This window comes from Callorhinus ursinus, unplaced genomic scaffold, assembly GCF_003265705.2.
Source record: "Callorhinus ursinus isolate GAN/ISIS: 27379988/994484 unplaced genomic scaffold, GSC_fseal_2.0 scaffold13, whole genome shotgun sequence".
NCBI lineage: Eukaryota > Metazoa > Chordata > Mammalia > Carnivora > Otariidae > Callorhinus > Callorhinus ursinus.
In genome coordinates this window covers 34,572,560-34,585,870 of record NW_027397075.1, presented here as the reverse complement: position 1 = coordinate 34,585,870, position 13,311 = coordinate 34,572,560, and the positions used below count along the sequence as shown (strand labels likewise).

General features: G+C 36.8%; 1 protein-coding gene and 1 non-coding gene across 2 annotated transcripts in view; both read right to left on the bottom strand.

Annotated features, from left to right (window-relative positions):
• PAPPA2 (pappalysin 2) overlaps positions 1-13,311 on the bottom strand; it is a 265,350-nt gene that overhangs the window by 160,667 nt on the left and 91,372 nt on the right. The window contains exon 3 of the mRNA XM_025878001.2: positions 8,614-8,759. Coding sequence (XP_025733786.1) covers positions 8,614-8,759 — 146 coding nt within the window. The remainder of the gene's footprint in view (positions 1-8,613; positions 8,760-13,311) is intronic.
• LOC112828921 (U6 spliceosomal RNA) lies at positions 1,644-1,750 on the bottom strand. Its single transcript, XR_003209615.1, has one exon. It is a non-coding gene; the product is annotated as a U6 spliceosomal RNA (small nuclear RNA).

Sequence of the window (13,311 nt, the reverse complement as noted above, 5' to 3'; positions counted from 1 at the left end):
TATAAGAAATTGCCAAAATATTCTCCAGAGTGGTTGTGCTATTTTACTTTCCCAACAAAAATGTATGAGAGATCTGGTTTCTCCGCCTCCCTACCGGCATTTACTATTGTCACTGTTTTTTATTCTAGCTCTTCTAAAAAGTGTGTTACAATACCTCATGGTCATTTTAATTTGCATTTCCCCAATGGCTAATGATACTGAACATCTTTTCATGTGCATATTTTCTTTGGTAAGATGTCTGTTCATGTCTTTGCCCATTTTCTAACTGGAATATTTGTCTTACTATTGAATTTTACAATTCTTTATACACTCCAGATACAGATCCTTTATGAGATGTGTGGTCTGCAAATATTTTCTCCAGGTCTGCCATGTCTTTATTCATCTTAACAAAGTGTTTCTCAGAGAAAATGTTTTAAATTTTGATTAAGTCCAATTTGTCAGTTTTTATTTTTATGGACCATGCTATGGGTGTCATATATAAGCGCTCTTCATCTAGCCCCGCCTTTAAGATTTTCTTTTAAAAATTCTAAAGTTTTACTTTGCGGGGGTGTTTCTTTTTTTAACTTAAATTCAATTAATTAACATATAATGTATTACTAGTTTTGGAGGTAGAGTTCAGTGATTCATCAGTCTTATATGACACCCAGTGCTCATTACATCATGTGCCCTCCTTAATGTCCATCACCCAGTTACCCCATTCCCCAACCCCCATCCCCTCCAGCAACTCTCAGTTTGTTTCCTATTATTAGGGGTCTCTTATGGTTTGTCTCCTTCTCTGATTTCGTCTTGTTTTATTTTTCCTGGGTTTGTTTCTTTTAGTAATCAGCCTCATGTTGTATGTATTGTTCTTTGATGTGCTTGTTGGCGATGTTCTCAGCCTAACACACTCTTTTTATCCATTATATATTCCACAGAATTAGTGTCACTATTTGGGTCGCTTCATTCTGCTGTCATAATTATGCCCACTTTTGTACACAAACTTTAGCACAGGGGTTGGAATTTGAGAGGAAGAGTGTCAGTTTGAGTCCTTGTTGATTTGAGATGAAGGCATGTTGACTTGACATTGAGCAGATGGCAGGCAGTGCATGCTGACTCAGGCAGGAGGGTGGCTAGACTGTGGATTTGGAACCCACAGGCTGATGGCATTGTATGCGATGGGGATGTGGCTGGTTTTGCTCCTGGTCATGAATTCCTTTAACATTTGTTTTTCTGGGAAACTCTATCTCTCCTTCTATTCTGGATGAAACCCTTGCTGGATGAAGTATTCCTGGCTGCAGATTTTTTCCTTTTAGCACTTTGAATATATCATGCCGCTCTCTGCTAAAAAATCCACTGATAGCCTTATGGGATTTCCCTTGTATGTAACTGATTTCCTTTCTCTTGCTGCTTTCAAAATTCTCTCTCTCGACTATGGACTCTGAGAAACAAACTGAGGGTTCTAGAGGGGAGGGGGTGGGGGGAAGGGTTAGCCTGGTGATGGGTACTAAAGAGGGCATGTACTGAATGGAGCATTGGGTGTTATATGCAAACAATGAATCATGGAACGCTACATCAAAAACTAATGATGTAATGTATGGTGATTAACATAATAAAAAAATTATCTCTCTCTTTATCACTACTTTTGGCCATCTTATTTATTTTGTAAAAATATGGAATGTTTCACGAATTTGTGTGTCACCTTTGCACAGGGGCCATGCTCATCTTCTCTATATCGTTCCAATTTTACTATATGTGCTGCCGAAGCAAGCACTAGGTTTGCTTTTTATATTTAAATCTCTGATCTATGTTAATTTTTTTACAAGGTATAAGATTCATATTGAAATTCACTTTCTTTTGTCTATGGATGTCCAATTGCTATAACACAATTTGCTGAAAATACTCACGGTATTAATGTCTATAGTATATATAAAAATATTATTCCTCTCATTTCTCATAGTGGTTATATATTCTTTCTCATTTTCATTTCTTGATCAGTTTTTCTAAGGGTTTATCAGTTCTTTGCCCCTCCCCCCAAAATTTAACTCTGTTAATTTATGTTTATTTTCTCTTTTATTTCTTCTCTTGTTTTTATTAATTCCTTCTGTCATCATTTTTTAAATTTAATATACTATTCTTTGCTGGTTTCTTGAGATGGATACCTAGCTCAGACATTTCCTTTTCTAATGTACAAAACTATAGATCTCACTCTACTTACAGTTTCTTGTATATGTCATAAATTTTGATAGGCCCTATTGTTATAATCATTTCATTTAAAATATGTTCTCATTTCCACTGCAGTTTATTCCTTGAGCCATGAGGTAATTAGAAGTGTATCACATAGTTTCCAAATATTTAGGGATTTCCTAGTTTTTTGTTGTTTTTGTTATTATTGATTTCTACCTTATTTCCAATGATATGAGAGAGCAAAGACTTTGTAATTGCAACCCTTTGTAGTTTACTTTTTGGCCCAGAAATCTCAGTGAATTTTCCATGTACATGAGAACAATGTATATTCTTTGCTGTTCAGGTATACTATATTAATTTTGTTAATTAAGTCATATAATAATTATTTTTCAAATATTCTAGATGTCTACTAGATATTTATTCAATTATTATTTTCTGAGAAAATTGTTTTTAAAATAAAAACTATGTGGATTTTTCTGTCTTCTTTTTATTTTTGTCAAATTTTGCTTTACATATTTTAGGGCATGTTATTGGGTGCATAAAATTTATCATGGTTACATTTTCCAATTGAATTTACTTTTTATCATTATAAAATATTCCTATTTATCTCTGGCAAACCTTAAAGTTTACTTTATCTGATATAAGAAAGCTACACTGACTTTCTTTGGACTAGTATTTTCATTATGTGATGTATATATACATCTTCTGATTTTTTTTAATTTAATTTAATTTAATTTTATTATGTTATGTTAGTCACCATACAGTACATCATTAGTTTTCGATGTAGTGTTCCATGATTCACCGTTTACATATAACACCCAGTGGTCCATGCAGTACATGCCCTCCTTAATATCCATCACTGGGCTAACCCATCCCCCACTCCCCTCCCCTCTAAAACCCTCAGTTTGTTTCTCAGAGTCCATAGTCTCTCATGGTTCGTCTCCCCCTCTGATTACCCACCTTCATTTTTCCCTTCCTTCTCCTAATGTCCTCCATGCTATTCCTTATGTTCCACAAGTAAATGAAACCATACAATAATTGACTTTCTCTGCTTGACTTATTTCACTTAGCGTGATCTCCTCCAGTCCCAACCCTGTTGATGTAGAAGTTGGGTATTCATCCTTTCTGATGGCTGAGTAATATTCCATTGTATATATGGACCACATCTTCTTTATCCATTCATCTGTTGAAGGGCATCTTGGTTCTTTCCACAGTTTGGCTATTGTGGACATTGCTGCTGTGAACACTGGGGTGCATATGGCCCTTCTTTTCACTATATCTGTATCTTTGGAGTAAATACCCAGTAGTGCAATTGCTGGGTCATAGGGTAGCTCTATTTTTAATTTTTTGAAGAACCTCCACACTGTTTTCCAAAGTGGCTGTACCAACTTGCATTTCCACCAACAGTGTTAGAGGGTTCCCCTTTCTCCACAACCTCTCCAACATTTGTTGTTTCTTGCCTTGTCAGTTTTTGCCATTCTAACTGGTGTAAGGTGGTATCTCAGTGTGGTTTGATTTGAATTTCCCTGATGGTTAATGATGATGAATATTTTATCATGTGTCTGTTAGCCATTTGTATGTCTCCTTTTGAGAAGTGTCTGTTCATGTCTTCTGCCCATTTTTTGAGTTGATTATTTGTTTTTTAGGGTGTTGAGTTTGAGAAGTTCTTTATAGATCATGGGTAGCAGCCCTTTATGTGTAGTGTCATTTGCAAATATCTTCTCCTATTCTGTGGGTTGCCTCTTTGTTTTCTTGACTGTTTCCTTTGCTGTGCAGAAGTTTTTATCGTGATGAAGTCCCAAAAGTTCACTTTTGCTTTTGTTTCACTAGCCTTTGGAGATGTATCTTGAAAGAAGTTGCTGTGGCCGATGTCAAAGAGGTTACTGCCTGTGTTCTGCTCTAGGATTTTGATGGATTCCTGTCTCACATTGAGGTCTTTCATCCATTTTGAGTTTATCTTTGTGTATGGTGTTAGAGAATGGTTGGGTTTCATTCTTCTGTATATAGTTGTCCAATTTTCCCAGCACCATTTATTGAAGAGACTTCGACTGCTTTGTCGAAGATTATTTGACCATAGAGTTGAGGGTCCGTATCTGGGCTCTCTATTCTGTTCCACTGGTCTCTATGTCTGTTTTTTTGCCAGTACCATGCTATCTTAGTGATCATGGCTTTGTAATATAGCTTGAAATTGGGCAATGTGATGCCCCCAGCTTTGTTTTTCTTTTTCAACATTTCCTGGGCGATTCAGGGTCTTCTCTGATTCCATACAAATTTTAGGATTGTTTGTTCCTGCACTTTGAAAAATGTCATCGGGATTTTGATCAGGATGGCACGGAAGGTATAGATTGCTCTAGGCAGCATAGACATTTTAACAATGTTTATTCTTCCAATCCATGAGCATGGAATGCTTTTCCATCTTTTTTTGTCTTCTTCAATTTCTTTCATGAGTGTTCTGTATTTCCTGGAGTATAGATCCTTTACCTCTTTGGTTAGGTTTATTCTGAGGTATCTTATGGTTTTTGGTGTTATTGTAAATGAAATCTATTCTCTAACTTCTCTTCTACAGTTGCATTGTTAACATCTTCTGATTCTTATACTTTCAGTCTTTTTTGTTCTCGTATTTAAGATGTGTCTCTTACAAGCACCATGGTTGGGTTTTGTTTTTGGTCTGACAATTTTTGGCTTTAAAGTGGTATGTTTAGTCCATTTGCATTTAATGTAATTACTAATACATTAGTTCATAATCAGTATCTTACTTTTTATTTCTATTTGTTCTGTTATTTATTCCTATTTTCTTTCCCTTTGTTGCCTTCACTGGATCATTTCATTTCCTGCTCTGTTAGCTTACAAAAGATCATTTATCATTTAATGGTCACCCTAAAGATTACAACATGCATTTTTGACTTATTATTGTCTAAAATTACTAAAATCGGCACTTTTTCTAGATATAGGAAAGGACCTTGAATTCTTTAACTTCATTTACTTTCTTTTCTGTCTTTTGTACAATTGTTGTCATATTTTAATTCTACATATATTTTAAACCAAAAAGACATTATTATTATTATTACTTTTAATATTTGTATCCTTTCTAGAATCATTCATTTCCTTTTGCATGTCTCTATTTCCCATCTGGAGTCATTTTCTTTCTGCTTGCATAACTTTCTTCAGTATGATTTTACTGCTGATGTTAAATTATTTCAGTTTTTATCTGTCTGAAAATATTTTTAATTTTTCTTTATTTTGAAAGATATTTTTGCTGAGTATAGTATTCTAAGTTGACAATTATTTTCTTTTTGCATTTAAAAAATGATATTTGTTGTCTTAAGACTTCCAGAGTTTCTGTTGAAAAGTCCGCATATGAATCTCACTGTTTGCCCTTTAAAAGTAATGTACATTTTTTCTCTAGCTACTTTTAAGCATTTTTTTTCTTTGTCTTTGGTTGTTAAGCACTTTTGCTATAATGGATCTAGTTGTGATTTTCTTTCTATTTTATCCTTCCTGGGGTTTGTAAAACATTTTGAATCTGTTGTTTCATATCTTCTGTCACTTTACAAGTTTCAGCCATTATCTCCTTGATATTTTTTCTGTCCCAATATCTTTCTCTTCTTCTAGAACTCTAATTTACATTAGAAAATTTTCATCAGGTCTCAAGTGCCTGAATTATTTTCTATATTTTTCCAACACTTTTTCTCTCTGAGCTTCAATACAAATGTTTTCTATAATTTTCTAGTTCTTTAATTCCCTCCCCTGCTCATAAACTTATCTATTAATTTCCTAAATTCAGTCTGTATTTTTTGGTCTAAAATTTCCACTTAACTCATTATTACAAATTCCAGCTCTCAGAAGATATTCTGCATTTTTAACATATATTTTATAATGTATCAATCATAATTATCTTAAAACCAATATCCTATAACTACAATATCTGGGTAATCTGTGAGTCTGTATTTATTAATGATTGCTTGCTTCTTTGTTTAGCTAAGTTTACCATCAGTTGGCCCTGTTTCTTGACATAACTGATAATTTTTTACTGATTGCTGGACATTGTGCTTGATAACTTTTAGAGACAACTGTCTTCCTCCAGAGGAAGGTAGAAAATATTTGATTTTCTTTTGTTAGGCAGTTAAATGTAGGCAAATGACTTTCTTTCATACAGAGATTTAAGAGGGTTTCAGGCTGGATTTCAGGCTTTGTGTAATCTGGACTGTTTCTGTTTGCTGCCACACACAGGGTATCTCAGGGCCCCTCCTCCTTCATAGGCCCTCAACTCCAGTTTTTTCTTCCCTACATTATAAGAATCCTGAAACCATTGTTTGACTTTTTAATCTCTTAGAAGTTATTTTATACTTGTTTTCTTGGCTGCTGGCCCTGAGAATGCATGGGTTAGTAGTTAGCAAATATCTTAAGAGAAAATAATGAGCAGAATATCAGGCTTTTTGGGGGATTTCTATTTCTATGGGCGTCTTGGATGACTTGGATGGCCTGACCTTTAATTTTTGTCTCCCCAGTAGTGAGACTTCAGCAGACTCTAGGCTGCTCTCTGCTCTGCCTCTCTTCCTTTCACTGAGAATTTGGCAATTTCCCTGAATGGAAGAAAAACAACTGAGTTATATATAGAGCTCACTTCAATGCATTTTTCTTCTCACTGGGATTGGGCTCTCAAATCCTTGTTGTCTTAGCTACTGTCTGATGTCTTCAAATAGTTTTTTTTTTTCCTGGTATTTTATCCATTTTTATAGTTAAATGAATCTTATCAATGGCCCAGTTCCAATAAAGTTAGAAAACATTCAGTGGTCTGCTCTCAGCCCAGTGATTCTTATCAGGAGGCCAAGACTGTCTTCATAATGGCCAGGCAGATAGATCATTTCTAAAGGTTTTCAAACATATTCAGTTCCCAATGATAGACCTGTGACTCATGAAAACCATTTCTGGGTAAACATTGCTGTCCGGACCCCCTGACATATACACCAAAAATGTTACCATTGGCAAATCAGGTATACACTAATTTAGGGAAACTTTTCTACAGTGTTATATGCTCCTCTGCTACCATTGTTTTTGATGAGGATAAGTCAAGACACTCAAACTCACTATTAAATAGATTATTGGAATATGACCTTCTAGCCTACCACAAAGGTTGGAATGACATATTTGCTTTCATCTAGAAAGCACCCGTAACTTCACAAATTTCTGATTTCTCATGCACTCTGAGCTGAGAATACAAAATTTAGTGATAAAAGGACTGCAGAGCCCTAAAACTGCATCAGATACTGTAGAGCCAATGTAACCAAGCATGCTAGCAAAGCATTCAGTTTGGATCACCACATGTTTAATTTTTTTTATCTTCACCTCCTTTGCTTGATATATGTAGCCTTTCTAAATGTTGACCTCATTCATTCCAGAGATTTTCATATTCTGGTTTCCTCCTGAACAGCAATAATATTTTTTCATCTATTGCTAACCTACTGCTCATCTTCCTTCTTCCCCAATCCATGATACTAGCTGTCCTTTGGAAACTTTCTCATATTTTCTTTAATTGTCAGTTCAACATGTTCTGGACTCCACTTCACAATGACCCCATTAAACATGGGCTTGATATATATAGCATTATGTGATCTTCCTTCAATTTATTTCTCTCTGCTTCATATTTGATTACTAAGAAGATTCACTTTGCATAACCTTTTTAAAATCATTTATAAAGTTATTTCCAGTCTCTATAATCATTTTCTTTCCAACATGAAGATTCCTCCCAATTATGGTAATTCAGTTTTAAAATAAATTTTGGTAGAATCCTACTCAAGACTCTTTGAAAATACATACAAATTATATTGAATAATTACTCTTTAGCCACATTAACTTACTTAATGACTTATTGACTGACCAGGAAGATTTCCTTTACAATAGCAATAACACATTATAAAAGGAATTATCTTTCTTAAGAATGTAGAGGTTCCACTCAGTATTAAGGTGTCACCCTTTTCCTGGGTAAGCAGGCAAGCCCCACCTGCTTAAACTTCCCAAGAATCCCTCAGGAGCCCAATCCTGGATCCATGGATCCTGAGGAGCCATGCATGAAGCCCACAGGTCTTCTGCCACATTGATTACCATAAACCAGGTTTCACAGTCTAGCCGTCTTCTTTGCTAATTTCCCCCTTGAGGCTCTCCAAGACAAAAATGGATCTTATTACACATCAGCAACTCAACAACTTATTTACATCTAGATCATATATTTGTCTAGAACATCCTGAGTATTTGCCACTGTTTGCTCTAATACCTCCTTCTTGTCTGTATTGAAACATTTTGACAGATTCTCCCAAAAGCCATTCTCAGCCCAAGGCAGCTAATTCATTGACTAAATTTAATTTTCTCTTTCTTTTTTCCTCAAACTCATTTCACATAATCATTTGGGGCCTGCTCAATTTTTCTACCATATTTGGTCTTCACTTCACTTACCCAGGTGACTGATGGCTTCTTTGTCCCAAGGCCAGGTGGCAGCACCAGCAAGGTCTTCCCGCACTGAGCTAGCAAAGTAGACATTGAGGAAGTGAGTACTGTTGAGCTGCAGTGCCTCCTTCAGCTCCTTCACACTCATGTATGCCCTGGAGAGCACACAAGAGCACAAATGTCACACCAAAGGATCAGTACATAGAAAGCAGAACCATACCTAAACAGACTGACACTCCCAGCCAGCATTGGCCTTTGGAGGGGCAGAGAGACAGAGACCAGGCTGTCATGAAGATAACAAAAAAGGCACTGGTACACATTTGGGATATTTATTCCAAGATAAATAATATTTTACCTTTTTAGCACTAGATTATTTATACAAATACTCAGTGTTTGACATCATACTCAATTCCCACTCTACATCTAGATTATTTCTTCAAGATAAATCCAATGATACTCCTAATTATTTGCCCTGAGTATTAACCCCAGGTCATGGTGAAGAAGGCCTTCCAACTCTCAATTCCTGGTTCCTTCTATCACACTGCATGAACATTATTATGATCAGAGGACCAACTGAATCTATTTCAGTATATGCTTGCTTTGGGCATTATTAAAAAAAAAAAACAGTGGCCAGGAAACATAAGTAAAAAGAGGAAAAAAATAGATGAGTTATAGGTAGAAGAGGATATCATAAAGTTACTGCAAAGAATGTTAATTGTATATATACATTTCTTTCTAGTCCCTTAATCCATAGAAACTACTATAACTCCAACTACCTTATGCTACTTACCAAGTATCTTTACTGGTAGCCTTCAACGTACTAGGCAATATTATGTTTACACTTATGCACAGAATTAAAGGTCTATTAAAGACATATGCCATATGGCCCATAAAAAAAGGGAAACAAGGATTTTATCTCTTTATAAGCTCATATATAGTCAAAGACCTTCATCTTCCTGGCATCAGTGAAACTTTAAACTTACTATAAGCAAACAGGCTCACTCAACATTCTCACTGAAGAGCTATTTTAAGAACAAACAGCTAAAGCAGAGCTCAGTGGCCCTTTGGATTCACAGGATGCTTCTCATAGTGACCATAGTCTGCCACTCAAAAGGGAAAATATTCCTATCACAGCTTCAACTGGGCAGACAGTTTCCTCAACATTAGTTGGAAATTTCCTTTATAGATCATGCTTCATTGTTGCTGTTCTGATAGACAAGCTGAAATCCAGAAGCTCATGTTAGGACAGCATGACCCTTCTTCTCTTGGTTGCTCTGCCTCCCAATCACACTGTTGATGCAATCTATTTAATCCACATGTAGGATATACTGGCAAGGAGTACCCAAGAAATAGAGATCCCAAGGAAGATTGTTTTTGTATTCTTTGGAACAGAACCAAAAAGGGGAATACAAGTTAAGAAACAAAAAAGATTCTGCTTTAGAACCAAAGATACTTGGGAGAAAAGAGATTTAAAAATACTTTTTCATATTGACTAATAATATCTTGGAAAAATAGTTTTAAGCCCCAAGAAATCATCCAAATTCCATGAGGTGATGTCAGATGTGATCAGAGGGATATTCCTTCTGCTGCTTTCCTGGAGACACAATGTTTTCTGGACTGTTGCCTGGTTTTCCCTGGATATTAGTCACATTCTCTTTCTCTTTCTCCTTTATTAAAAATAATTACAATTTGTATTGACAAATTGATGGTTTGGAGCTGTGATGACATCAAGTAATTCTTCAACATGGAGATGTAGGCCAGAAGAATGAAGCAGAGAGAGGGTGAATGGGAAAAGAGAGAAGGAAAGGAAAGGAAAGGAAAGGAAAGGAAAGGAAAGGAAAGGAAAGGATGGGAAATGAAAGGAAAGGATGGGAAATGAAAGGAATGGAAAGGACAAATAAGGGCAGAGAGAATCAGAGACTGAGCCTACACACAGCTCAGGATACCAAGGAAGACAAGTCACACACTTTCTCTGTTCCTATTCCAGAGTTCCCACTAAAATTGGGAGTTGGTAACTTGACAGTTTTCTCTCTTTTCTCCTCCCTCACTTTCCCCAAATCCCCCAGGTCCTGGCATGGTTTACTTGGGCTATCTCTGTGTTACTGGCTTCTCCATCTGCCATTTACCAGTCTTGGCTGCCATCCTTCTGTCCTCCCTCAACCCAGCTGTTCCACTAATTTCCCTTGAACACCTTCCAAGAGGCCTCCTCCTCCACCACCAACCTCATTAGCTGGTTCTACTTATCTTCCTTTTTCTTCTTTCCCCAACCCTCTCTCCAGCCATAAATTACCCTTCCAGATGAGAGTATTTATGTCATGCTGGTGGCAAACTGGGTGTGGTTACTGTGACTCCTGCACTCCACAGAGATATATGTGGACAGAAATCAGCAAGTATAAGGAGGAGAACACGTTTTTAAAAAGCTACAGACAGTTGGAAACAGTCATTAATTGAAATGATAGAAGAAAATCTTATTTTGTTGGGAACAAAGACTTTTTTCTAGATTATTCCTTAATCCAAAAATAAAACTTAGATATCAGTGTGTCGGTTTTATATGTTGAATGCCCTACCTATTATAAGGTGTACACCTTTTCACAAGTTGATCGGAGCTAATAAAGATAAACATCTTACTAATGTGATCAGAGCCTGGCTTAGACATTGGGTATGGAAAATGAATATTACTCTTAAATTCAGAGCTTTAGAAATGATTTGTGAAGAGACAGACTTGACATCTAAAATAACTTAATATTCAAGGAAAGGTCAAATAATATACATAAATGTCATAAAAAGCATAAGTGCCTTCAACTGACCAGAACTATGTATAAAAAGGAAGATGAACTGCATTAATCTGCTTAATTTCTGCCAGGATCTCCCTTTGCTCATACTGTCCATATTCTAGACTGAGGTACTCACCATAGACTTCTCCCTGGGACTCAGACCAACCAAAGTGAAGTTGTGTTTTGATTTTTATAAAAGTTGTCTCAGAAACAAGCTCTGCTTGAGACTAACATATTAAGTTGTTCTGCCCACTGCTCAAGTCTGTTATTTCTGACATGGCCCCTGGAAGAATGCACACCTGCCTCACCATTTTATGACTGTGACCTACTGGGATTAACCACTACCTGGTATCCAGCACTTGTGTTTCTTTGTCCCCCAGACTTAGTGCATTCATTCTGATCCATGCCATGCTCCCTGACTGCTGACCGCACTCCAGTGTCTAAGTGTACATGCAAGGCCCAACTTTTGCTTAGTTTCTGACTAAGTAAAAGTGAAAAAATATTTTAAAATGCCTATTTGTGCTCTAGCTTAATAGTCAGCTGAGTAAGTAACTCCTTTATAGACTGATAGAAATAACTGCAAGAATGAAGCCAGAAAGAAGAAAACGATCATGAACTGTCTGAAGGATGTTGAACGAGTATCAAAAATTGGCATGTTGAAAAACAAGACATAAAGGATGCTTGTGTGCCCTGAGATCTCAGAGCAAGTCCTCTCCAGAGGAAGACCTGACTGCACTCTACAGGGTGTAAGGCAGCCTCCATGACAACAAAACCAGATGCCCCTTAGGATCCCCAGGCAATTAGCATCATGGAAACAACTGTGCCAACATTGGGATACTTTGGTTTGGCCAAACCAAAACCTTTCTGTTGTTACTGTATACTATGGTTCTCTATCCAACATATGAAGAAGGGTTCCATCTGCCACCCCATCTACTATCTACTCTGCCAAACATGCTTCCTCCTCCTGGTGAATATCACCTTTGGCCTGCTCTCCCAACCCTTTCACTGTGCTCACACCATGGGCTTATCAATCTGCAGAGTACCAACTAGTGCTCTCCCTGTGCCCAGTGCAACTCTAAAAACTTAGTTTTTCTCCTCTTAAATTCCTCCTGCTCTTAGGTGTCTGGCACTCTACTACATCACCATACACTTTACTCTTCTTTTTATTTTCCCACCTCCTGGTTAGTCCCTACACATCAAGGGTTCAGCGCCTTGCCCACAGCCTTCTCCTTCCCTACCTCCTACCATCCATCACTTAGTAAATTTCTTTTTTTTATTTCTTCTTTTTTATTTTATTTTTTATTATGTTATGTTAATCACCATACATCATTAGTTTTTTTAAATTTTTTATTGTTATGTTAATCACCATATATTATATCATTAGTTTTTGATGTAGTGTTCCATGATTCATTGCTTGTGCATAACACCCAGTGCTCCATGCAGAATGTGCCCTCTTTAATACTCATCACCAGGCTAACCCATCCCCCTACCCACCTCCCCTCTAGAACCCTCAGTTTGTTTTTCAGAGTCCATCGCCTCTCATGGTTCATCTCTCCCTCCGATTTTCCCTCCTTCATTCTTCTATGTGAAACATCACTGAAAACAGTCTTCTTTTTGAATTTCTTACCTCCAATTGCCCCTACACCTCATATTCATGGTCACCCTTACTCAGAGTGGTTCTTATTCCCGATCTTCTGTAGATCTTTAATTCTACTTGTTTATACTCTCACTTGTTTATGGTCACCCCCTCTCCAGGAATGATTTGAGATCACCATTCTTCTCTTGCTCCTCCTCTCCCACCAACCTCAATCTCTTATTCCCCTGACTTAGTAAATGATCATGCCTCCTTTTTCAGTGATGAAATTGAAGCCATTCATCATGGACTCTAACACACACACACACACACACACACACACACACACACACACACACA